At 36.5% G+C, this 27,123-nt stretch overlaps 2 protein-coding genes across 2 annotated transcripts; both read right to left on the bottom strand.

The window, feature by feature from the left end:
* Window positions 1–498: 498 nt before the first annotated feature.
* On the bottom strand, window positions 499–4,067 carry LOC145783146 (aminoacyl tRNA synthase complex-interacting multifunctional protein 1-like). The gene is made up of 6 exons (XM_082594937.1): window positions 3,908–4,067; window positions 3,069–3,178; window positions 2,318–2,417; window positions 1,623–1,846; window positions 1,178–1,346; window positions 499–745 (listed from the first exon to the last, which is right to left on the bottom strand). Exons 1-6 carry the CDS (start codon window positions 4,044–4,046, stop codon window positions 579–581), a joined length of 909 nt encoding a protein of 302 aa, XP_082451063.1. The 5' UTR covers window positions 4,047–4,067; the 3' UTR covers window positions 499–578.
* A 7,094-nt stretch (window positions 4,068–11,161) lies between these two features.
* LOC145783706 (septin-11-like) lies at window positions 11,162–25,175 on the bottom strand. Its single transcript, XM_082595595.1, has 12 exons — window positions 25,052–25,175; window positions 21,663–21,846; window positions 20,917–20,970; window positions 20,320–20,453; window positions 19,727–19,815; window positions 19,257–19,374; window positions 18,961–19,050; window positions 17,885–17,981; window positions 17,360–17,528; window positions 16,900–17,032; window positions 13,714–13,830; window positions 11,162–13,284 (listed from the first exon to the last, which is right to left on the bottom strand). The coding sequence occupies exons 1-12, from the start codon at window positions 25,109–25,111 to the stop codon at window positions 13,222–13,224; spliced, it is 1,308 nt and encodes a 435-aa protein (XP_082451721.1). The 5' UTR covers window positions 25,112–25,175; the 3' UTR covers window positions 11,162–13,221.
* Between the last annotated feature and the right edge of the window lie 1,948 nt (window positions 25,176–27,123).

Raw genomic sequence — 27,123 nt, 5'->3', positions numbered from 1 at the left:
TGCTATCGTTGAAAAGCACAAAGATAAATCAGAAGCCAACTAAGTCATGGGCAAGACCCAAAAGATCCCTCTGGCAGCTACAAGATTACTTCCCTTATCAACAATTTATTTTAAATGACGAACAAAGTAAACCGACGTTGACACAACTGTGTTTTAAAGTACAAACTGTCCTGCATGTATCTAATTCAACATACGAGCAATTGTTGTTGAAACACAGCCCCTTCCCGAAGCTTTCGCCTGATGCATTTTAAAAGCGAATCGTTGATTTTCCAAGTTTCTTGTGGGATTTTCACGAACGCAAGCATTATCGTCGCTCGGTTACAAAAAGATGAATTGATTGTTCAATTGATAAGTCTCAATAACAGTTTTTAATAATTGTTTTCAATGGTGCTATTCAAAGACAGACAAATTGTTCGTTGAAAATGCAACTACTCAAATTGAACTGGGAGTTGGTCATGGCCCAATATCTCCCCTGCGTAGCCAATACCCTACCACACCTGGTGTTGAGTTTTGGTTTTATTAAATATCTGAAATAAGCACACGGGTTCGAAAATCACCCGTGAAAAATAAAATACGTATTATTTTATACGGCAGTTTGAAAGCGTGGGCACTTTACAAACTCCTTTCCCTTTCACGGACAGAGGCACTCCTTTGTAGCAGACGACACACTCATCGTTTGTTCGCAGATCGGGTTGAATTCGTTCCCACACTTTCTTCTTCGGGTTAAGCATCGCATCAGGCGCTCCTGCATGCAACACATGCACATGTTAATCTTTTTTAAGGTAAGCAATCTTTATAAAAATGAAGATTGTAAGCCTTCAGTGACAATATTTTAGCATAGCATGAGTCTTTAAACTCGATGATCTTAAAATCCCTTTTTTTTACTTGGGCCACTTTAGAATCAGCTGAACGAGTAAATAAAGTTCGTTCAGTTATATATCATTTTGATTGCTGAAAGTTTCAAGTGTAAGCATAAAGAGTACTATTGTTAAGAGTTTTATAAATAAATAACAAAACATTTTAGTAAAATATAGGTACATATGCAACAAAAATATATGCATACAAATATGACTTAGCATTAGAAATTGTTTAGTATTTAAAGCAGAAAAAGCTATTCTTGCTACAATACAACCTAACAACAAACCAAAAACGATACAAGTGAAGAATGATGGGGCACCTGAAAAGCCTTCCACTCCAATCCGATCACCAGGGACTGACCCAGGTGGAGGATTAATTATCTCTGCAGCTTCGGAATTATCAGCACACATCACCATCCCTTGGGATACGATGCCACGCATTTTAGCAGGTTTTAGGTTGCACATGAGCATCACCATGCGGTTTTCCATCTGTGCATATAAATTGGTAACGACCAGAATTTCAACAAGAACGACCAGAGTTGTTGCATATAAACTGTTAACGACCATAATTTCAACCACAACGACCAGAGTTGTTGCATATAAATTGGTAACGACCAGAATTGTTGACAAGATTCAAATGATTTTTTGTCATGTGTTGCAAATTGCAGCATGATGTTACACAAAGAGTGCAGAATACATTCATGATGACCAAAATTCGTATGCTGGTGAATGTTTTCCACAGATGCATAACAATGCGTCGCCCACCTGTTCGATTGGTACATGCTTCACCAGGCCAGTGACCACTGTTCGTAGTGTTTCTTCTCCGGTTTGTATTTGCTCCACATAGAGTGTGTCAGCGTCGGGGTGTCGCTTCACATCAACAATCTGAGCCACTCTCAAGTCCAACCGAGACACGTCGACTGGGGCTTCAGCTTGGGTTTTTTTCGGCTGCTTTGTTGCACTTTTCTTTGACTCTTTTGGTTTATCTGCTGTAAAATAGAATAAAAAATGTTAAAGGTGCAATACTTGATGAAAAATAATTGAACTACACTACCACTACACGAGATGATCTTACACCAAAAAACCAGACTCCATTTAAAACGCTAAATATTGCCTTTCAATCGAAAAACAAAATGGCCATACTGACCAAAAATGTTTTACTAATGACACGCCACTATTGTCATGCAGAAGCAAAAGACTTGAGAAAACAAGATACTGTATTCAATAATCTTGCAAATGTATGTTTTGCGCAATACAATGTGTCATAGGAATTCACTCACACAAAATTATTATGAAAGTCTAGATTACTAAGGTGAGAAAAATTAGCCTCAATGATTGTACTGTTAAACAACCTTCATGCTATTCCCATTAAATGTTCAGGAATTGGTAAATTGATGCTTACTATCACACAAACACACAGAATATATATTACAAGCGGGAAACTACTGAATAGCTGGTACCTTTGGTTTTACTTTCTACAGCATTGGAAGACGGCAGACTTATAGATTCTGATACAATTTGTTGCTCAGTATTCTTGTTTTTCAATGGAAGGATATCTTGCTAATGAAAGCAATAAGAAAAACAATAAGATATGAGCAGTTTGTCCAAAGCAGGTAATAACTAAAAGTTAGTCACAATTTTAATAATAAAGTTTCAATTCTCCATAAGCATAGAGCTTGGCTATAAAGTAGATATAGCAGGATAGGTTACAATGAAGCTAAAAACCACAAACTTGTACAAAAATTTTGTGTGTTGAAACGAAGCTGTTTCAAATAGACTGGGAAGGTTAATAGGTGGTAGAACAAAAATTGCTTTGCCTTTGTACATTATAGATAGCAAAAATATGCCAACAATGTGTCACTTTTTGATCACAAAATTAGGTTGAAAGACATGCATGAATTTTAAAACTGCATTAATAGCAAAGAACTTTGGTGAATTTATAAAAGCATATAAGGCTATTCCAGTACGCATTTGCAAAAAAACTGCATCAACAGCAAAAAACTTTGGTGAATTTATAAAAGCAAATAAGGCTATTCCAGTAAGCATTCGTAAAAAGTGAGTACAATACACAAAGTAGATATACGCTTTGGTTTTAAAAAAAATGTATATATAAAAGATTTTGAAAACATACTTCAACTGCTAAAAAGGAAATTCTTCCAAACGAATTATCAGTTAATGCAATGACGTAAAAATAAGTTATATATATTTTACCTGTTGTGTTCCATTTTCACGTTCAGCTTCAGCTAATTTCTTTTTCAATGTTGCTACTTTATTAACTAATCGTTCATTTTCCAACAATAATCGACTTTCTTCTTTATTAACTATGAAGATGAATAGGCTATAACTTATGTCACAAAATGAAAATAACATTTTCAATTGGAAGTGGCTGTATTTACAATGGCTTTCGCTATAGTGTGCAATGTGCAATCAAGAAGCTATATTTCGTGGGGTGTTGCCAGATAAAAAATTCTTGTTCCAAATTTTTAGAAATTTTAAATGTGGAAAAATTTCCAGGTTAGGTTTGCTCTCTGCCAAGGACTTCATAATCTCTCAAATCACAAGATTTTGTTTTTAGCTGTTGTGACTTTTTCTTAAATTAGGATAGAATTCCTTACCTGGCAACACTCATGACAAAAATTCAATAAATATAGCCACTGCCATATAAACAAGTGTTAAATCATTTAAGATGTATTTAATTATAAAATTATTCCCTGGAACTTCAAATATATGATTGAGACTATTTATGCAGCGTGTAGGTCTGTAGGACCATTACCATTAGGCTACCAAGTTTGACAGAATGAAGTTTCTAATTATAGAAATGCTGTTGGCTGCGAATTATTCAAGCCACTAAGTGCCGCTAAATGGAGAGCAATTCTTAAAATAACCAAGAGTCAACTGTTATTAAATGGAGTTAAGAAATAACTTGAGCTGTCATAAGTAACATAATTATGCTACCAAGTATGATTCACAATGTATATACCATACTGTATACCGTATATGAGTAAAGTAGCACTGCATATTGGTCATAATCATCTATTGTTGTTACTTACAAATGCTCTGTTCAAGTTTTTCTAAATATTGATGAAGAATGCCCAACTTTTCCTTTGTCAAAGCTGCTCGTTGTTCAAAAGCATGAGCTGAGTATTGTCCAGACATAATCCGAAATAATCGTATATATTTTGTAAACATCTACCCTAAACGGGGTATAATCATGAAAAGAAATTAAACATATCAAAATGTTGAAAAAGATGCTTGACAAAAGCTTTGTATGAACAAACTTTGTTGAGACTTGTCAATACTGGGGACAGGTCAATTACTTACAAACATTTTTTGAGTGAAATGTGATATGTATTGTGTATATATAGAAATGAAATAAATAAGTGTAATCATTATCACAATATTAGTTCTCGAGACATTTCCCCCACTCGGCCCAGCAGCCGACAACACTGTAGGAGCCATCTTCAAAAATGCAACCACACTGTATGCTTGGTACTTTAAAACAACTTCACAAAAGCTACAGCAACATTTCACTTGAGCCACTTGTACAGTGCATACCGATACGGTACACAAGATACCGTACTGAGTTAAAATTTTGTAACATATTGTCTGTCACAATAAAATTGGCATGTATAATTGCTTTTATCAGTTACAGTAATAAGTATAATCAAATATCTTGCTTCATGCCTTAACAACTAACACTGGTATTATGGTTGCGGAGAAAATCAGCTTGGCAAGCAGCAAAGTTTAGCTAGTACTGTATATATTAGCTAAACAGTAAGAACTAGTTTTAGTACTAGTTCAGCTAGTACTGTTTTATCGATGTATATTTTAGGCTGTGGCTATATTTACACTATATAGTGTAATAATAGCCTCAATAGTGTTGCCAGATAAGGAATTCTGCCTTAATTTGAAAAAAGTGTAAAGCTGTTAAAAAAAACTTGTATTTTGGAATTTTTTTTTTAGTTCTGAGCAAAGATCAGAACCCTAACTCTTCCTACCCTTCCTAACAACCTTAACCCTTCCTAACTTTAATCCTTACTCTGGCAACACCTGATTGTAACCATGGCATTAAGTGTGGAAAAATAGCCACTTCCTATATTTTAAACTTTTGGGTTTTGCCATCTTTCCCTTTTGTTGGTGTCAAATTCGTACCGTACGGTATGTTTACTTTGTCGTTCTGTACATATTTGCGCCAGCAGCAAAAAATAAAATTGAAACTTGATTTTTTTATAAATGCTGAAACGAGATAAATCAATAAAACACGATTTTTTAATCATCAACGAAGAACTCTATAAAAGCGTTTTCACTCTAAAAAAATGTTCCAAAAAGCGCCAAAAAAATGCTAGAATGCCAAGCAAAAAATTGCCTGCCAAATGAATAAAAAACGCCAAATTTCCAGTATTTGGTGTTAAAAACACCAATGTGGCAATTTTGATTTTTAATCTTGATATCAATCAATCAATCATTTTATTTTTCGTCATTAACGCATCCTGGACGAAAAAGATACTAACTACAAAAATATGATATTTATGGTAACGCCTAGAACATCACACAACTAAGGCGAAAGAGCCATGTCCATTGAGTCCTGTCTTTGTCATGAGTTACCAAGGGGGGTGGGGGACTTGTATACCAGTCCCAGGTATACAAGACTCAAGACTCAAAACACTCCAATTCAATTTTCTCTTTCGCCTTAGTTGTGTGATGTTCTAGTTGTTACCAATATTCATGATGTACAATGCAGTGTTACCATGCACTTTTTGCACTACAAAGCAATTTGCGCAAATAACAAATTACCTTCCCAATTATTGTCTGCCAGCAAAGAATGACTCATATCGTGTTAGATCGCGACTCCTTACCCAGACAGCAAAATCGACATTGAATCAATGTAAAAATGACGGATTTTGCTGCCTGGGTACAAAATGGAATTTTAACGCCGCCGACAAACACAAAATGAAACCGCACGCTAATATTAAACTGTCAATCAAGCTATTGAATATCAGCAAATTTCTTGCATTTCATAACTGGCTGTGACAAAAAGTTTATTGTGAACTTAATAAATTATCCAATACCAACATAATCGGGATTAAAAGTTGGGGCAAGAAAAAAAAGTAAAAGTCAAGAAATCTCAGGTTTCTAGCGCTACCGGTACTGCTTATATGTGAAATTGCTGAATTAGCAGAGGGCGAGACCATAGGGTCTACGCCAATAACAGGTACGGTTAAGGAGTGCTCTCCATTCAGCGGTATCTAATAGATGAAATAATTTCCCGGCAACAAGACTTCAACAATCGGAAACTTCACTCTCAATCTCGGTGACTGCTGGGCCCGCGTCAGTGATTCAAAGCCTCTACAAGTAGGCTAACCTATCCGAAACTGCTAGGATTAAGCTCTGCAAGAAGCTTTCTCAGTCCGATGATAAAGATTTAATCAATCAAGTTAATTCGGCATAGCTCCATATTCATTTCAATGTAGGGCCTACAAAAAGCAGAAAACATAACATATTTTTTTGTGTCGAATTTTGACTGTGTCTGTGTGAACGCCCAGACGAAATTCAAAGTAAAACTAAAACTGGAATGGAAAGCAATCACTACAAAAGTGTGGCCAAATGAATAAATTGACCAAACTTTGAGAAAATTGAAACCCTTTTAAAATAAGTTTTGGTTTAGCAGATGTTGTGGAACTAATGCTTGGTACCTAACAAAGATAAAGCTGACTACTTTAATGAATATTTTTCTTCAATTGCCTCAAAGCTAGTTGATAAAATCCCAAACAAAACTTCACAATTTTCAGAATACCTTTCCAATCCTATTAGTAAATCAATTTTTTTACAGCCTACCACCACTCTTGAAATTAAGCAAATTCTCTCTTCCTTTCAATCCAAGCTAAGTTGTGGCATTGATGAAATACCAACAAAAATTATAAAAGCTTCCCCAGACAATATACTTAGGCTACTGCACTTGCACATATATTTAACCTATCCTTAACCAATGGCAAATTCATATCATCATTCAAAACATTTAAAGTACCGTAATACCTGTATTTAAAAAAGGAAAACTAGAAGACTGCAGTAATTATCGACCTATCAGTTTATTACCATCAATTTCGAAAGTAGCCTACTTGAGAAAATAATGTAGGCTACAATAGAATATACAATTTTCTAGAAGGCAATAACTTCTTCTATGGTCAGCAGTTTGGTTTCAGACAAAATCACTCAACAAGTCATGCAGCATTACATCTTGTTGATAAAATTTCAAATGCAATTGAAAGAAAAGAAACAACACTAGGTATATTTTTGGACCTGTCCAAAGCATTTGATACTATCGATCACCACATTCTGTTAAACAAATTTTACTATTTTGGTATTAGGGGTATAGCCATGACTGGTTCAGAAGTTACTTACAAAACAGATTTCAAGTTGTAGAAGTATCTCACTCAATGTCTGCTAAACGAGAAATATGTTATGGAGTACTACAAGGATCGATCCTTGGACCAGTATTATTTTTAATCTATGTTAATGATTTTTCGAGATGTTTAGTAGCTACACTCTGAATCTATAATGTTTGCTAAATTCCAATTTATCCTTTTGCAGTAAAAATTATGACAAACTTTTTGAAATGGCAAATGAGAAAATGACAGGAGTAACAAACTGGTTAGCAGCAAATAAGCTATCACTAAACGTAAAAAAAACAAAATATATGTTATTCAATAATACAAATAAACTTTCAAACCTCTCTTACACATTGTATATATGCAATCAACCCATTGAACGTGTCAACACTATCAGTTTTCTGGGCATTCTGCTGAGCGAAGACTTGTCATGGAAACCCCACATGTTATCCTTACTGCAAAAACTTCGCAAAAACTTTGGAGTGATCTGCAAGGTTAAGTCCTACCCAAACACCAACAATCTGATTTGCCTTTACCATTCCTTAATCGAAAGCAATCTCCGGTATTGCATAAGTGTATGGAAGCATGGTCATGTAACTGTTTTAAATAAACTTCAAAAGATTTGCAACAAATTTATAAAGATGATTGCAAAACATGAATCAAATCACTCTGAATCCCATAATTTTTTCACAATTGACGAACTATACACAATAGAAACTGCAAAATTTATGTTCAAACTCAAACACAATCACTTACCCCAATGCTTTAATTCTCTATTTCAACTTAATAACAATTTGCACTCAATATCAACCAGAAGCAACAATAACTTTTTCCTCCCTTACTTCTCCAAAAGCTTGACTCAACAATCCATCCAGTTTAGTACAGTTAAAGTGTGGAACAATCTCCCGAAAACCATCACTGAAATTGAAACCTTTTCAATATTTTGCAGTAACCTGAAAAAGCACTTGCGTTCTGAAAATCAACCTCTAACAACCTATGCTGTAACTCTTTAATTTTCTGAGTGTAGGCTATTATTGATTGGTGCACCAAATCCTGGCATAGCATGCCTTTCCAAATGCCACTTTTGTAAATTTATCCTACATATATTACTATATTATACATTAACATATCTTACTATACGTATATCTTATCATGTATTACACCCAAATAGATAAGGATGATGATTAGCCTACTATCTACAAGGTGGCAAAACCTAAGTTACTACAAGCTTGCATCTAATTACCCCCTGATTATTATAAGCTATTATGTTTGTTCAGAGGATCGCTTGACTTTTCGTAAGATTATTGTTTAGATTGGTTTGGAAAAGATGCTTGAAACAACTCAGACACTACATCCTTCATCGGCACTACCAAAGAATCTCCACCTCTCATTAGCGATACCAAAACACTCCATCCCTCACTGACGCTATAAAAGATGATTCAACTCTTATTGGCAATGCGAAAAACACGCTGATATGTCATCATACTTCTTATGCTCTTACGTGTGCAGGAAATTAATTTAAAAAACAAAACTTTTTTAACTATTTTATCTTAATAATGAGCTGCCATATTGTGTATTTGTTCTGCAATCTATAAGCTACTTAATATCGTTGCTGCGAACACTTTATTTCTGTATAAAACCTGTAAATAGGCCTTGTTTTGATAGTCCCTTACGTAATTACAATATGTGTGTGTGTATTGGTTTGTTTTTGTGATGTTGTTGGGTTCAGTCGTGTTCTCATTGCTTTAAGAATTGGCGCTCCAGTTGTTTCAGGAACGAGGAGGCGACTGATTCTTAACTTATTCATCTACTTGTTTTAATGTATCAGGTTTGGTGGCCGTGCTTAACTATATTTATCGATGCATATACCGCAATATTAGATCCTTTTATGCACGTCTTAAACCATTATGGTTTTGCCACCTTTTCCTTTTGTTGGTTTTGTTACTGTATTTCTTTTTCACAATATCATTTCTTTTGTATTCTGACAAAGAAAAATAAATTGAATTGAATACCTTTTCAGAACTTTATAAAGACACATATCTAGATGAGTTGTAATTTGAAAAATAAAAACAGAATTATGGGAGATTGCCTGCGTAGTTGCTGAAAGACGGTTGAGAGAAAGGAATTAGTCACCTCACTCTCGTTATTGCCGATGGCTTACTACAGTGGTTTTCAACGAGGGCGAGCCTATATTTGATGTAATTATATCGCTCTGCTTGGCTTTTTGCGTTGCATTGAGAACTTTTTGTAGTATTAATAGTATTTATTGTTTTATATAAATAGATAGCAGGGAAAAAAACAAGGACGGGTAATTTGATAGATGGAGAAAAGATAGAGGAGGTTGATCAATACAAATATCTAGGGAAAATGATAACACCAGGAAACGACATGGAAACTGAGATCACCCAAAGGATAACATCAGGCTGGAGAAGAGTTGGTCAATATAACACTTTTTTAAAGAGCAAGAATATTCCAATTAGCTTAAAACGAAAAATCATGGACACAGTAATATTGCCAACATTAACATACGGAGCAGAAACATGATCACTCACAAAACAACAAACAAGAAAACTGGCAGCAGCACAAAGGAACATGGAAAGAATAATATTGAACATAAATAGAAAAGACAAGATTAGAAATGAAGTCATCAGAAACAAAACTGGTATCAAAGACGTCATAGAAACAGCAACAAACCTAAAGTGGCAATGGGCGGGACATGTAGCAAGAAAGAAAAACAACAGATGGGCCAAGATAACCACAGAATGGACACCAAGATATGCAAGAAGAACTAGAGGGAGACCAAAAAGAAGATGGCGAGATGACATAGAAGAAAAGATTGGCATCACCTGGATGAGAACAGCAAAAGACAGAATGGTGTGGAAACATATGTGGAGGCCACCTGCCAGCAGTGGCATGACCGGCTGATGATGATGATTGTTTTATATTTGCTTTTCGTAATTAATCGTTTTTGTTGTAAATTTTTGCCAGTTCTTGAAAGGGGCGTTGGGCCAAAAAAGGTTGAGAAACACTAGCTTAGTATAATAAGAACCTTATCTTCTCATCTCCCGATGTTTGGATCAAGTATGGGACTTACGGTCTGCCTTACTATTCATCTGGCAATGCTATTAGGTGTAAAGGGTTGCAGTTGAAGATGTTCAACTGCTCAGCTCCTGTTCAACATTATTTCATTCACAGGTTTCATTATTTTGTGCAGCTATTCAACTTAACATGCCGTACACGTTAGTTAGTCATACGTTAAAGGGGTACTAAAGGAAAAACCTGACTTGGCGATTTTCCACGTTCTTTGTGTTTAACATGCTACCATAAAACGATTTTCAATAAAATTTTGCCCCATTGCGGTCTGACCACCATTGTGGGCGTGCTTTTGTCAGAGCTTTCAAAATGAGATTGAGCCTGAGCAACGAAGCGTGCGACTGTGCAGTCTACGTCATAAAGGCTAGCAATCAACCGATCACGCAATAATTGTGACTGCGGGCGATTTGACTGTAGGCTATGTATGTATTTACATCAAAACAGCACATTTTAACATCAAAACAGCAGACAGTTTGCTCAAAACATCAGATTGGTAACGTGGCTTTTGTTATTGCTGGCCTTTATGACGTATTCTCGAGCAGTGTTTGCACGTTTTGGTCATTTTGAAAAAAATAAAAATAAATGAAACATTGGACTTTGGGCCTTGCCAGCGCCATTGAAAACAAATTTTTTTCGGTAATTGTTTTTGAAATGTATTCTTGAATGTTCAGTTTACTCATTTTAATGCTTAATTCCGGTTTGAAATTTTCCTTTAGTATGCCTTTAAGTTAAGGAGATACACAAAAACATTTCAGCAATTCTTAAAGCGGGTTCATTTATTGAAGATAGCCAACGCTTCCGACCCTGTAAAACTTCAACGGTTCGTGCTAATGTGAAACCGCAGATGGTGAACCTCATTGGCCCAAAACAGGCAAATTATTAACGTTGTCCTTGAGGTCTTGTCTCAAATATAAATTGGATGATAAGCTGTCTACAATCTTGCCAAACTCCTTAAATAAAACTGATAGACTACCCTATTTTTCTGCTATGATGAGTAAAAACTGCGGAGTTTTGGAATATCGTAAGAAAACCGCAACCCGGTGATTTTCTTGTGATAAAATAATAGTCGAAGCTTTGTTGCAATGTTTGATGTTATTCGAAAATGTCATTACTTTGACAAAAATGCCGCAAACACTGAAATTCACAACACAGTTTAGTCTACGTTCGTTAAACATCAGAAGACGTTGAATCAACGATGTAAAAACGTAGTTGGATATGCCAAAAAACACTTTCATTTCTGGTCTAACATTGTTAAAACACAAAACAGAAAAAGCTTTGTAACAGGAATGGCAATGTTGTTGAAATGATGTAAAAAGGCCAACTTTAGCTGGCTGTGATATTATTCTTACTGCATGCGTCCCATAAGGTGTGAGGTTAGTTATATACATCAATATAATATTACGGGACATTGAAACACACAAGAAATGAAACACAACAGACGGATGAACAGGAATAGTTTATGCAACGGAAATAGCATATACAAGATTAAAACAGAACCCTAGCCATGGGGGTGGGGCTTAGGGGAGCAATCGCCCACCTCTCAAAAAATGTTTTAGCACAATTGCAATGTTTTAATGACATTGCACTACTTGTTGAATGACGTGTCATAAATGCATTTAGTAGCAATATTTTTAAATAAACTCTTTATTTCAAACATGAAAATATCTGTTCCACCAATAATTGTTTTTGCTCCCTTATAATTTTTTTCAAGCTACATCACTGGATTAAAATATTCCTGTGGCGACATGACGTCATGAGGAATGAAAACAAAGATGAAAGTGGGTTGGTGGAAAACAAGCTGCAGCAATTGTGAAGCATCTCAGGACGTTTGTACGGCACTTCGCATGAGATAACTGTCACTGGTTTTTGTTCCCTTGCGCAACACGCAAGTCGACATTGCAGAACTGCCAAGGTTGCCAGATGTTTTTTATATTTCCAGCCCAATTGCCACCAAAAAGTAGCCCAATCATTTAAAAGTTGAAAGAAGCCCAAAAGTTTTAACAATTGGACGAAGCCAGGTTGAAAAACGACACTTTTAGCTAAAAATGGAATTTATTTTGAAACATAACTTTGATATAAAACGAAATCAACCAGCACAAAACCTGCAACTGCTATAATTTTCCAGCGACTCCGAAATAAAAGTAGCCCCATTCCGCGGAAAACCGTGGAACTGGCAACCCTGAAAACCGTCCAAACAGCAAATCAATCGTTTTTACATTGATTGCTGACTTGAAACCTTCATTGCAGCAACTGTGGTGCGAACAGAAGCAAATGACACAATAATTGCAATCCATGGTTATAGAATGAACAAACAGAGGTTATAGAATGAACAATCAAGTGGCATAAAAAACAGGTACTGTATGATGTCAAAAAAGATAGATTCAGCAACATTTATGTAAGCAAGACAAAATGGTTACGAAACAGAAGAAACTATATCTTCCATAAACCGGTCAATAGTAAGGCAGTATCACAATCAATAATTCACTTCAGTTGGAATCCCAACTTAAGATACAAATTCGGATTTAGCATTCAGTAACAAAATGTTTTGTCGAATAAGTAAGCGCACATAAGGTTTAGTCTATAAATTAGTAATGGATATTTGCTTTCAAGGTTAATATGCGTTATGCGTTCTTCAACGGAATACAGTGCACAGAAGTCCAGTCATTGCTTTTGTGACAGGAAAACATTCATTCAGTAAGTTATTGCTTTTCAAAGTGAAAATTAAACGGATGTAAAAATGGTATTCAAAATAATAACAAACATCAATAAACACAGATTGGCAGGCAGAAAAAAAAAACAAACGTTGTATGAAGAAAAAACTAGCAGACTTTGCTGAAAAAAAAAATGAACCAATTTCGTTGCCCCCAGAAAAGGTGTCTACTGTCTCATTTCTTCTTGGGCTTGGTGTGGTGGCCTTGGGCCATATCATGCTGATACTGTTGTTGTGCCTGGAAGAATAAAAAAATTGCAACCTAAATATGCTTTTTAATCGAGTACAGATTCGGACAAAACAGTCCTTGGCTGTAAAGACCCAGATTCAGTGAGCGGCAAAGTGAGGCAGCCAATCGCCATGGCCAACTTTAGACATGCCACAAAGTGTGCTGGCAAGACACAGTCGCGCATTCTTGCTGGACATCGTACCGACTCATTTCGAGCGTTTATCGCTCGGTCAGAAGTTTATAGCATTCCGGCACACAACCAGCAGATTATCAGCAACATGTTCGGTTGTACAATTACAGTGTTTGATATTTAGTGATTTCACGCTGCGTGGGAAGACAACACTACTCTTTCGAAACTGACAGTGTATCAAATGGAGGATAGCCTATGTATTGCAGCATCCGTTGATATCCTAACACACTTGAATAAAAGGAACTTACATCTTGTCTTCTCTTCTCGAACGCACTGACTTCATCTTGCAAGCTCTTCTTTTTATCTTCAAGCTTCTTTTTCTCCTCCATGTGAACCTTCTTCAACTTATCAAACTTGTCGTGGAGCTGAGGTCCAAGAAACAATCATAAGTTGCAATCATGTTAACTAGTTAATACTTAATAATGCAACTGTTTTATTTTGAGTGCTCAGTATTTTAGTTGCAGCAGAAATTATAATTATGAGGGCACACTTTCAACTTGGCATTATGAGCGTCATGGTTATGGTAATATTTACACTGCGTTCGCTCATTGTTTCAACGAATGAAGTAATAAACTTGTGACTTCCTTACTCATTTTCAACAAGTCACATTTTAAGTATTTGGCCACAAGTTCATATTGTGTCTAGTTCTGTTTAGACAGGTGCCCACTCCGCCACCGAAATAGTAAAATAAACTGAACAAGATCAAAACAACCATGTTGCCATTGCCTTCGCGAATGGCAACAATTGAGACAATAACATCATTCTGGGTTTTTTTTTCCGCTTGAGACTTTTCGCTTTTCGGTCATTTGTCCGAAATGACTCGAAATGATTCGGTCATTTTTTATTTATTTCGGTCATTTTTTCTGATGAAAATATTTCCTTTCAAGTAGCTGATACAAACCAAAATTTGCACTTCCTGACTAGCCACAACATTAAGTTTCGCTGAGAAACGTTGTATTTTCGGACATTTTGATCGAATTGACTGTATATTATTTCGGACATTTTGACCGAATTGACTATATTTTTTTCGGACATTTTGCTAAAAAATCGGTCAATGACCGATAAATGACCGAAAAAAACCCCCAGATCATCAGGAGTATCAGAATGTAGCAGTTTTACTTTAAAGTGATTAATATGGTCAGGATGGTGACAAGTTTACAGGCACAATTAAAAGACATGTTGGCGTTTGAACGTAATTACATTATATGACCCTTGTCAGTTCAACAGAAAAAGTTTAAAAATAGAAACGAGACTTTTTAGAGAAGTATCCATGGCACATTTGACTAAACTGCAATGCGCAACAGAATAAAAAATGATAAATATGACGTGTCCGCTTTGAGTGGGAATCGAACCTAAGTCGAGATTGTGATACGGTGTCTTGTACGCCGTTCGTAACCATTCAGCCAACTCGATGCCCACTCAAGTCGGAGACGCCCACAATTCTCATCAAAGGTAGAAGTTCAATTCCAGCTCAAGACACATGTATAATGGATATATTATACAGTAGGATGTTTCATTTTTTCACGCTTTTTGAAATTGAAAATGCTTGGGGTCTAATCAGATCAGATTTTGGCCACATATAGCCGATCCAAAATATTTTTTCCATCGGACGACTTTTAGAGGGTGCGCGGCCCCCAAAGTTTGAAAATTTGAAGCGTGGGAAAATTTGCAGGAAATATGCGATATCTCGGTAACGGAAGGAGATAGGAAGACGGGCAAGGTGTCAACTTTTTCGGAATGGCCAACTTCCTATCTGCGGTTAATACATTTTACTACCCTATCTGCAACGGAAAAAAAGTTAATTGCGAAAAACTGTTTTTTTCATATTTTTGATGTTTTCTTCCCAGTTCTACAGAAGCACCACCAATCCACCATACACCACTGATGATTCCAAACAACGGTGAAACTCGAGTATGGCGTCTTTCATTTTCGTTCCATCGGGTCTTAATGACTTTAGAAATCCTCACATCCTCTTAATTCTTATAAAAATAAATCTCTATCTAGCAATATTTCTTGTAGCTTTACAATTAAAAATTTTGAAACTGCACTACCAACTCCATATGGTGAATAGTGATGTTAATAAAAGTTAAGTTAAAAGGGTAAATGGTGAGTTCACAGAACTGGATTTATTAATGCAACTGGTCAACTTATTATGCGCAATTTGGATTAACTTTTCAAAACTCACAGCAAACTGACAACTGATACAAACATCCTTTTAAAATTGAAATACCATTAAAAACTGTAGCACTGCTACAGCGTTTACAAACAGCTGGAAAGGATGTGACGCAATGGCACGTTTCTGCCGCTTATTGACAACACTGGGCTCGTTGAAATTGGATGTGCGAACAACATTCGCTAGATTGAAAAATACATGGAATGAAAAACACAGATCTGTATGAAGAGCAGATTAAGATGCCGGATATCAGTACAGTGAGACTTGCATTATTGAAGGGAGGATAGTGTACTGTATATTCTGAAACTGAAGCATTTCAGAACATGGCGATCGGCGAGACCTTTCACAATTTGCGTTCTGTACAGTCAAGCCAGGATATTTCATGTTTTAAGCTTGATTTACCGTATCACAGGCGAAAACGTGAACTGCAATGTGCAACAGACGACAGCCTTCAACAAAGCTATAGTACGCCATACGCTGTTGTAGTACGCGGCAACGATGCTTTGTCGTCGTCATTCGTATGAAGCAGAAGTTTGTGGTCAGCCGAATGGAAGGACTTTGAGTCAACTTTTCGTCAGATCGTCAAGTGTGAGGAGACCTGTTATTCCATTGGGAGGGAAATAGATGGGACACCCAAAGATGATGTGGTTAGCTGTTTACTCCGTCACTCTGCACTAACACGCAGCAGACATATAGCTGTGGCAGCGTGATGCCTTCCCTTACGGTGTTAGAATATACCTGCCCTTGCAAGGGCACATGCTCAGGGGAGACGTCACGCAAAGCAGACTTCTTTGTCTGTAACCTGCAGTTTTTGCAGTTTCTGCTTCTGGTTGTCGTCATTATCCTGGTAAAGTTTCCAGCTACCAGGATTCACCACGTGGAGGTGCTTTGTCATACTGCTCTAAGGCTGGAGAAATCGAAGTACAATTCGCGTCAAGTAGTCGCGGTGAGACGTGTCTGCGACAGGTCGGCCGCGGCCAGTTGACTCGCGCCAGGTCGGCCGTGTCAGAATGTCGTATATCATGCTTTCTTGCTTGAAAAATCAAAACTGGGCCGTTTAAACCAATGATATAAAACTTTCAAGTGGCGTCCTCAATAAACAAATCCATTCTAATGTTATTTTATTATAACCTTCAGTAGCTTGGCTATTGTGGTCAAAGTACTGAGCTAAAACAACACAATGCAAAACCTTAAACGATGTTCATAACAATAGTCAGCTAGTTTCGTTATTCGTCATCGCTGGGGTAAAGGGTGAACCAACCTCTTTCTCAGACTTCTTCAGCTCTCCTTCTTTATCCTTTACACGGAGGACGAACATCTGCCTCATTTCATCTTCTTTTCTCTGTAACTCGTTCAAGTGTTCACTCCTCTTCAGCTCATACACCTCCTGCAGGCTGCGGTAAGGTACAGACGGGTTCAGAGTAACTCAGCATTCTCAGTAACTGACTTTAAAATTTTATATAAAAATATTTACAAGAGAAAAACCAACATGAGTGAGGTAGGTATGAAGCATGTACTGTACATAGGAGTTTCGTCACTGCTATAACATGAAAATAGTTCTTGTAAATTGTAGCGAAGTAACTTCTTGTGTTAAGCAATTTCATAGTTTTTATGCTTTAACACAAGAAGTTACTTCGCTACAATCTCACACTCACATAAAAATTTCACACTTTTCATGACCCCACAGAAGAAAATTTATCGCAAGAATAAGTTGATGATACCTGAAGTCCTTCCCGCCAGTCGCGTTATCAACAAAGCCCATCTCAGCCAGTTTAGATCGCCTGTACAACTCATAATGCTTCGTGTGGGTTTTCTCCCTGAGGTCTTCCATGTTGACCCGCACCAACATCTCGCGAAGCTTCACAAAGTCGCAATGCGATTCGTTTTCAACTGCAACAGAAATCGCCTCCAGGTAAATGGCTGGTTCTTGATTAAAAAAAAACAACTAAAAAAACGTACAAACGTGCAATATGCATATCTTCTCCCGAAATTGTATGAAATTATTAAATACTAACTTGTTTAAGCAAATCAACATCAGCGAACGTTAAATTTCAGTAATAATATCCTTTATATGGCGGCTATCTCATCTTTTATTGGGCCAACATAAAAATCTCAAGCCTTGCAAGTTCGAATAAAACGACCCGAAATGATGCAGGAAGTTGTTCAAAAAGTCTACCCATGTCAGTCGGTTGTAGCTTCGACGAAAAAACAACTCGTTGGTGACATCAACCGTGGTCATCACATACCTTGCACTGTTCCCCAAGGATACTGCCTGGCCTTCACCATTTTATTTCCAAGCTTAATCTCATCTGTACTTCCAACAACGGCAAACGGAAGATGGCTCTATAGAGTTGTGATAAAATTTAATTTGGTAACTCTGATACGATATATGTCGATTTATTGAGCAAATACCAAAATTAAACGCAATTACGACGCATTTGCAGCTTGTTTCGCATAAAACGAACATGGAAAACTACGCAAGTTTAACATCAGAGTTCAATTAACCTAAAAATAACAATTTATTTAGCTAAACAATTTGCAAACCAAACGCTTTTACCTCCCATGGAGCATCATAAGGAATATAAATACGCTTATTGCACAACAAAAAACGCATCGGAAAAAATAACAAAAGTATAAAGACATAGTTAGTGCACGGTTTTACGTCTTTCGTTCCCCGTATTGCGAGGGTTGGACAGCAAATTTCGATTCGGCTTGACAGCGGCTTTCCACGTACTCCTACTTTGAACACTGACCGCCACAAGGTTCCTTTTCGGAAGTCGTTCCGCACGTTATCGCACCACCTCTTCTTTGGTCGTCCACGTGGATTGCGACCTTCTACTTCCAGCGACTGAACCTTCTTAGGCCAGGAGTCCTCTTCCTTTCGTTGTACGTGGACCTACCAACGGTGTCTCCTCAAACCGTACTCCTCTTCTACTTGGTGGATGCCAAGCTGTCTTCTCAATTCTTGACTAAATACTCTGTCCGCCAGTCGCTATCCACCTCACCATAGCGTTATCATTATGGGTCAAACGCTTGACGTCCTCCGCAGTGACTGGCAACGTCTCGCTGACATAAAGCATTACCGGTACGCTTGTTGTACAGTGTACACATGTCCTCTAATTAGGGCATGTGTACAACAATGTCCTGTGTCCACAGTGTCCATTACATGTGTCCACAATCTCCTTGAATTATGACATGTGCACAATATCCTGTGTCCACAGTATCCATAACATGTGTCCACAATGTCCTCCAATTAGGACATGTGATATGTGTCATACAGTTAAATAAATCACAAAACTATGCAAAGGTTGAACAAACTTACATTCATTGAGGCGTTAACTTCAGACACTGTTTCGTCATCAGTAGGAAACTGGTAGATTTGGACTCCATTGCTAACGAGTTCATTCATGATCTAAGTGTACAAAGAATGCGATTGCAAGCTTCAACAAGCACAAAAACGCATTTCATACATCAAATTTACGTTTCCAAAGTCACTAAACATAAAAATCTGCTTAGAGCACGGAAAACTTTTACAACCATTGTGAGATAATGGCAAAAATAATTTCCGCAACATTGGAGAAAATAGGCTTAAGTTTACACCTTCACAATCAACATTACCTTCAATTTGAATTTGTAAAGTTCACTCTTCGATATAATGTCCGCCTTTGCAATCACTGGAATTATGTTCACTTTGTTGTCAAGCGTTTTCATGGTGAGTAGGTCTAAAGATTTCAATCTGGAAAGATGATGTTTTAGTTGATGTCGCAAATGCAAATATAAAAGAGACAGACTGTCATGCTAACGAATTGTGTTAAAAATTTAAATGGAAAGTAAATTAAGATGTAAACCGGGCCACAGTGGAATAGTTTCAATAAAACGAATTCGGTTCTTGGAAACCTTTCAAGACGACAACAGATCATTTGCAAGTCAAATTTAAAAGTAAGGGCAAAAATATTTGCAATGAGACAAAAATAAACCAGGCTTTTAAAAAAACAATTCGTTTATAAACGATTTTGAAGCTTTAGATAACAAACGTTAAAGGCTATCAAAATGGCTTCCAACTGGGTTAAAACTGTTCAATATCTTACCCGTGTCCAGTTGGTGATACGAAGTACAGACAAGCATGGATGCGAGTGTCGTGGTAATTGAAAAGTGACCTGCAGATTTTCAATTCTTCCTGTGCAATTATTTTCAAAATTAATATGAAAAATGGAAGAACACCTTCTTTCTAATTTCCTAATTAATAACACAATCTCCACGATATTCCGACAAAAAGGTGAGTCCCACACTTGATCTAAGCACCGGGGAATGAAAAGATAAGGCCATTATACTTAAACCATTGGCACTAACGAGAGTAGGGTATCCAGTTTCTTTCTCTTGGCCATCTTTCCTTCAGCAACTATGCCCACCCAATTTATTGCACTTTGGGTAGAGGTGAGCGGTGTGCTTCAACAACCAGTTGAAGCCAGGTGTCGAACCAGGATTGCATGATTGAAAAGGCAGCGCCTTATCTACGGTCCCATCTCACCGCCTCGATATACAGGTTGTAGCAAAACAACAAATTTTAAGAAAACTGCATCATCTGGCAATAAGTATGGTACATAAAATCAGTATAGTGTATAAAGTGGTACCAAACCTATTCACACAGGATAAAGTTGATCAAAGTCTGTGAAATAAATACCTGCAGGTAATTCTCAAACTGCTGGTTAATGTATTCCACAATTGATTTGTAACTATCTTCTTTGTTTATTTGGTCTCCGAATCCGACTGTGTCCACAATAGTGAGTTTCAACTGAACATTGCTTTCTTGAAGTTCTAAAATAAAGAATTTAAACATAAACTTTGAGATCTTCAAAAATCATTGCAGAATTAAAATGATGAGCTAATGAATTTCAATGTAATTAAAACCATGTTTGTTCACCTGCCAAGAAATGTACAATTGTACATTTCTGACTTCTATAAATTGGTTATGTAACAACAGTTACAACTTTAAATAAAAAATCCAAATGGAATCAACAATGCTTGCTAAATCACAAGCTTCTATCAATTTAACTTGACATACAATTGGACTAAGCAAATGTAATTCAAATCGTTAACATAATTGCAAAGACTATAATCCTTAAATAGAACAAATACTTATTGATCAATTAAATAAGTATGCATGTTATATAAAATATAGGATGTTATATTTATGATTTTATTATGATCATATATTTATGATTTTATTAAGCAGAGTTTATTGGACAGAAGGAGATAAGTATTGCTACTTAGTACTTGCCATATGTATTTGCCTTCAGTTTAACTCCTGGCATACTATGGTGTGTTGGTTCATCTGTAACAAGAAAATCAATCTACAAAGTGTTGGTATAATACCTAATCATCTCTCTTCATTAAACCAAGTACCGGTAAGATTTAAATTTTATAATTTCTAACCAGAAACTAATGCAATTAATATAAAAACTTGGCAGACCTCTAAGCTCCCAGCGACCATGGCCACCGAGAAGTCGTTAAATGACCTTAGAAACTACTACGCTGGACGCCGGAAGGCCATATGCGGTTCGCCAACGTGCTTGCGTCAAGATGTGAAACTTTTTTCTTATTACCCGAATCCCCAATCTTTTATCACAAATAAGTCAAAGTCTCCAACACGCCAAAGAAAAATATTGCTGACAAATGTTTCGCAAGATGTTTAAGCGTTAACCTGTAAAACCTGTAACGCACACGGGTAAAATAGCTCTACATCCACTTGGGAAGCAGTGCATTTAGACACAACTGCAATATATTCCAGGGCCTTGTTACTACCCAAGTGAACGCAAAAACACAATATTAACTAACGCATTTTTATAAACACAAATTTTTGCAGATATTTTACTTTGGCTGCCAAGTGCCAGATTTTGGCCACTGAAAAAAAGCTCTTGTAGACCATGCTTGGTTGCTGAAAAAATTAAAGAGCTTAGAGGCCTGCTTGGCTAACATGATTAATGGTTTCAAGCAAATCAAAGATAGCTAAATATAAATTCTTACTTTCAAAATTAGTGTTAAACAGTGTGTTCATCAATGTTGACTTTCCAATTCCTGTTTCACCAATGCAAAGTATATTAAAACAAAACCCTTGGTTGGTGGCCTTATTGACCAACTGGTCAGGAAGACTGTCAAACCCAACATGGCCAGTGAGATTCAAGTTTCTCATTTCTTCTCCAGTTCCATCCTTAAAAAATAAAAAAATAAATTTTACTTTTGCAATGCCGTACTCATATTTTGTAGCAGCCAATGTTTTGTTGTTTCAATCACAATGTAAAAGTGTTTCCTCTGCTAAAAAGAGGTGATTCGTGAACTTTTGCAATTAGGAACGTCTGTGGGCTGCCTAATTAGTGAGCAATTAGTGAGAGCCCTGCCAAGACACTCGAAGGAGTGGCAGTTTAATACCACTCAAGAGCATGAGATTGTGTCTTTGGCAAAACACTAAAAGATAAGCCTGAAGGACTGAAGGTGGACATAAAGATTAGCCTCTAATCCACTCAATCTAAATCTTTACACAGTGGCTATTCTTATCATGTATACATTGTGAATATAGCCACAGAGGCTATAAGCACCTGTTCACTCAAGCATGATGTTTTTTCCCGCTTTCTCTTCTCTCAATAACAAAAAAATGCGTGGATAACCTCTAAACTCGACAAATATTAGCGTAAATGCACGTGGCTTGTGACAACTGCATCGGTCTCAGACTCCAAAGGGCGTTGGTTTGATACCCAGAAACTTTTTTTAGAAAGTGGCTATTTTTACAAACTTGTTGCCATGGTTACAATCAGGTGTTTCCAGAATTAGGATTAAAGTTAGGAAGGGTTAAGGTAAGGGTTGGAGTGAGGAATAAGGTTTTGATCTTTGCCCAGGACTAAAAAAATTTCCAAAATACTGTATAAGTTTTTGTTTTCAACAGCTTTAAATTTTTCTCAAGTTAGGGCAGAATTCCTTATCTGGCAATGCTACTGAGCCTTTTGTTATTTAAACTTCATCGACAACAGTACTTTTTGCTGTCTCCAGCCGTAAAAGTACAAATAATTAGATTGATTTGTTAGAATTTTTTTAATTTTGCTGGAGTTGGAGAATTTCTCATGGTAAATTTTCCTTCACCAAAACGAGTTGACCACATTTGCCAAATAAACTTGCACGTGATCTTTAGTGCACATTGCACAACTGTTTGCTTCGTATCAGTGAGCCAAATCTCTTTTTAGATTATGTTATTTGCTAGCCAAGTTAACAAAAATGACTAATTTTATGCACTCCATTTTTACTGTCAACGAGAAAGTTTAATGGTTGCAAAAATTAGCAATACTTATCTCAAAAAAAATAATTTTATTATATATATACATGTTTTATTTAAGGGTTTTAGTTTTGCCATTTTCTCAATGGTGCTATCTTTATTAGTTTATTAAAGCATACACGACCTTACGTTTTGCACTTGGCGTTATGGTTATGCAAAAAAATAAGGAGCCTGCATAACAACACGCATAAGTGCTTGAGTAAACTTGCTTGAGTCTTGCTTGAGTAAACAGAGAAATATAGCCTCAGAGGCTATATTGGTTGATTGAATATTTATCCTCGAACTGGGAAAGCTTATTGCAGAGTTTAATCCTGTCAGTTTCGCAAACATGTAGAGGCTTTGAATCACTGACTCAGGCTCGATCTCCGAGCTTGACATCTGAGTGAAGTTTCCAATCGTTGAAGTCTTGTTGCAGGGGAATTATTCCATCCAATGAATGATGGCACCGCTAAATAGAGAAAAGTCTTTAACATGCGCATTGCGCAGGGTTGATCTCTAAGTGGTCAAAACTGGTTTTGATCACTAAGCGGTTTAAACCTGGTTTTAACTGATGAAAACTAGGTTTAAATCCGCCAAAACCCAGAAAAATATTTTTATGTAGTGAATGGTCGGCTACCTGGGCTATGGGCTATTTAGGAAATATAAAAGCAGTTGTGAGTTGGGACCATTTTGATATGCAGGCCTCGAAATAGCTGGCGGCCATGGCCGCCTGAACTTTCATTAATGGCCGCCAATCTGGGTTTTTTTTTTCGGTCATTTATCAGTCATTGACCGATTTTTTAGCAAAATGCCCGAAAAAAATATAGTCAATTCGGTCAAAATGTCCGAGAAAATATGTAGTCAATTGACTATATATGACCAAAAATGACCGAAATAAATAAAATTGACCAAATTTTTTCAAGTCATTTCGGACAAATGACCAAAAAATCTCAGCGGAAAAAAAAAACCAGCCGCCAATACCGACCTGTCAGGCAGCCACAGATGGCTGCCTGTAAAAATCGTATAAGATTATATTTATCTTGGATTTTTCTCTTGTTTCAGCGCCGCCAAAAACAAGACATCAAACAACGTTAAGACTAATACCTTAATGGGGTCTGCTACTATTCGGTGAGTCCGATTCGGTGAGTCTGATTCGGTGAGTTCCTAACCTCTAACCCCTAACCCTAACTCCTAACCCCTAACCCTAAAACGGCAATGATAATTAGGCTACGGTAGCCTACCCAATAATTCAAAAAAAAAATCCCCCGTTAAGGGATCGGACTCACCGAATCGGACTCACCGAATCGGACTCACCCAAACGGGCCATTCCGACCTTAATGACATGTCGTGCTACGTCTTATGTACTATGCAACGGAAGGGCAAATGTTGCGCAAACTTTATGGCAAAATTGATGGCAAATGTTTTTTATAAAAAAAAATTTGTTGGAATAAATTCTTGTACTTCAGTTGGCTGTGCAAATGGTTCATGGTTCTACCAAGCATTTTTTGGTTCGTCAGAAACGTATTTTTAGAATTTGAATTTTCTCAATATATATATAATTAAAATAACCAACTGATTGAAATATCAAAAATAAACAGAAAAATTGAATATTTTTTGTTCCAAATCCAGCAGTTTATTGTTGATCAAAACAAAATATAGTTGAACATCAATGTTACTAAACATGGAGGGTGATAGTTTTAATTCAATTGAAAAGCAACTTGATCCATACACTAAAGGGGTTTTGACCAGTAATAGGTGGTCAAAACTGCCCGGTTTAAACCAGGTTTTAACCGGGCGGTTTAAACCGATCAACCCTAAACATGCGTTGCTCCAGCGCACACCCCAAAAGTTGAGCCAGCGTCGCTTGATCTTGAAACTTCTTCGTTCGAGAAGTCATGCAGTAACCAACAGAGCTTTGGAGGCGGACAACAATATATTCACAATATATATCGTAAATATAGTCTCTACCTTTTTTAACCACCAGGCGTTAGTATAGATATATATGATGAGGAACGACTTAAGCAACAACTAAGTGACAACTTCACAAAGAAAAACAACATCCAAAACAAATATACTGTAAACTGTGTATGAACATGATTTTAATATTGCTTACTGCATAGTCAAAATGGTCTCCAGCTTCATGATTAGTGGTGTTATTATCCATTTTCACCATTTCTATGCTTATTGATATAGGAGTGAAATATATTAAATCAACAAGGCAGTAATGCTACCAACCTAAAGTTTACATGCATTAAAATGTTTTGACAGCTAAACAGTAAACACATTTAACCCTATCTTAATACGAGCTGTTTTCGCACGCGGAAAGCACACGGGCTATCTTAGCCCCATGCTAAGTAATCGCTAATAACAGGAGCTTTAAAAATCACAGAGCCAAAATATTTTACAAGATAATAACCATGTGTATTGTGCGTATGGAAATTAAATTTTTACCCAACAAATTTATTGAAAAAACGTCGGAAAGTCAGTTTTTATTCTAATTTCCTGAAGATAGCTTCAAAATTGACATTTTTGAATTATAACATAAAGTAATGCTTAGGCACTTTTTTTCATTTGTCCTTTCGTCTTTCGCTTGGAAAGAGAAGGTGAAAGAAGAAAAAATACGCAGCAAGCGCGCAGACGCAGCAACAGCGCGCATGCGCAGTGAAAGCGACGTAAAGATTTAAAAAAAGGCATGGAACGCCTGTATTTACGGCGCCGTAAATGTAGCCATTTCCTTAAAACAAACACTTTAAATTTGATTCAAGAAAATAAAAACCTTCAAAGATGTGTCAAACTGAGGTCTTACAGAATTTTGCGTTATAGAACTTTACTACATTAACATCGAAAGCAATGAATTGTGATACTATAAATTTGTTCAGTTTTATTGTCTAATATACCAGTACCGTAACCTTAGACTTTAGTGAAAACAAGATTATTGTTTAACAAGTTGCAGCAGATGAGTTAATGTGTCGAAATGGGAGTACAAATCACAGATCTGTTGTCATATGCTGCTTTGTATCAGCACTTTTAAAAAAAAAAAAATGAATGAAACGATGGGGACAATCATTGCTTAACCCTAGCTGTAACGACACGGGGCTTTTTGAGGACACCCGCTCTAGTAGTGAAATGTTTCACAGAAGGAAATATGAAATTTCTTGACTTTTAGTTTTTATTATAGCGAATTTTCTAAACCTAAACTGGTCATTTTTCTACCTTCCTGTCCTTCACAATAAGCATTTCGTCTCATGTGGCTAGACATTTTCGTGCAATGCTACACTGTAGTTGTATATATGTTAATGTTAGTGCAATTACTTTGAAATATAAAAACACCTAAAAATGGCTTATATTTATGAGAAAAAGTAATTTTTTGTTAAGATATAACTTATAAATTCAACTGCTTTTTCCCAGTGAATCTGTGGCGTGTGCGATCTTTGTCTGACTCGTACTCACAAGGATATGAGTTCGATACCACCAGGGGTAATTTTTTTTAAAACTAAATTCTATCCCGAAGTGACTCAATTGTTAGGCTACGCATTTTTGTGGCCGTTCAGTTTAGTTTGTTTTTAGTTCTGACCATCACAACGAAAAAACAGTATATGACAAACATAACAGAGGTATAGAAACAGGTAGAAGCGACAAAAGTCATAGCGTGTAGGCTATGATAGCAAAGCAGAACAATCAGTTTAAAATATGGCACGGTCGTAACACCTAAAAATTTTATAAGTTTAGAATTTTTTTTTACTCATTTTAATAGTTAAAGAAAAAAAACTCACTAGCCTTTTTTTCTCTGTTTTAAATTTTAAAAAAATTGTTAAGGAGTTACGCTATAACGTCCGCGTTTTGTCGCTTCTACCTTTTTCTAGACCTCTGCTATGTTTGTCATATACTGTTTTTTCGTTGTGATGGTCAGAACTAAAATCAAACTAAACTAAATGGCCACAAAAATGCGTAGCCTATCGATTGAGTCACTTTGGGTTAGAATTTAGTTAAAAAAAAAATCACCTTTTGCCAGAATTGAACTCATATCCTTGGGAGTACAAGCCAAACAAACATCGCACGCGGCGCGCCACGGATTCGCTTGACAAAAATAGTTGAATTTAGAAGTTATATATGCACTTTTTCCAGCAACAGCGCGCATGCGCAGTAAAAGCGACGTAAAGATTAAAAAAAAGGCATGAAACGGCT

Source organism: Aplidium turbinatum, chromosome 14, assembly GCF_918807975.1.
Source record: "Aplidium turbinatum chromosome 14, kaAplTurb1.1, whole genome shotgun sequence".
NCBI lineage: Eukaryota > Metazoa > Chordata > Ascidiacea > Aplousobranchia > Polyclinidae > Aplidium > Aplidium turbinatum.
The sequence above is the reverse complement of the archived record's forward strand: the minus strand, read 5'-3'. Positions and strand labels throughout refer to the sequence as shown.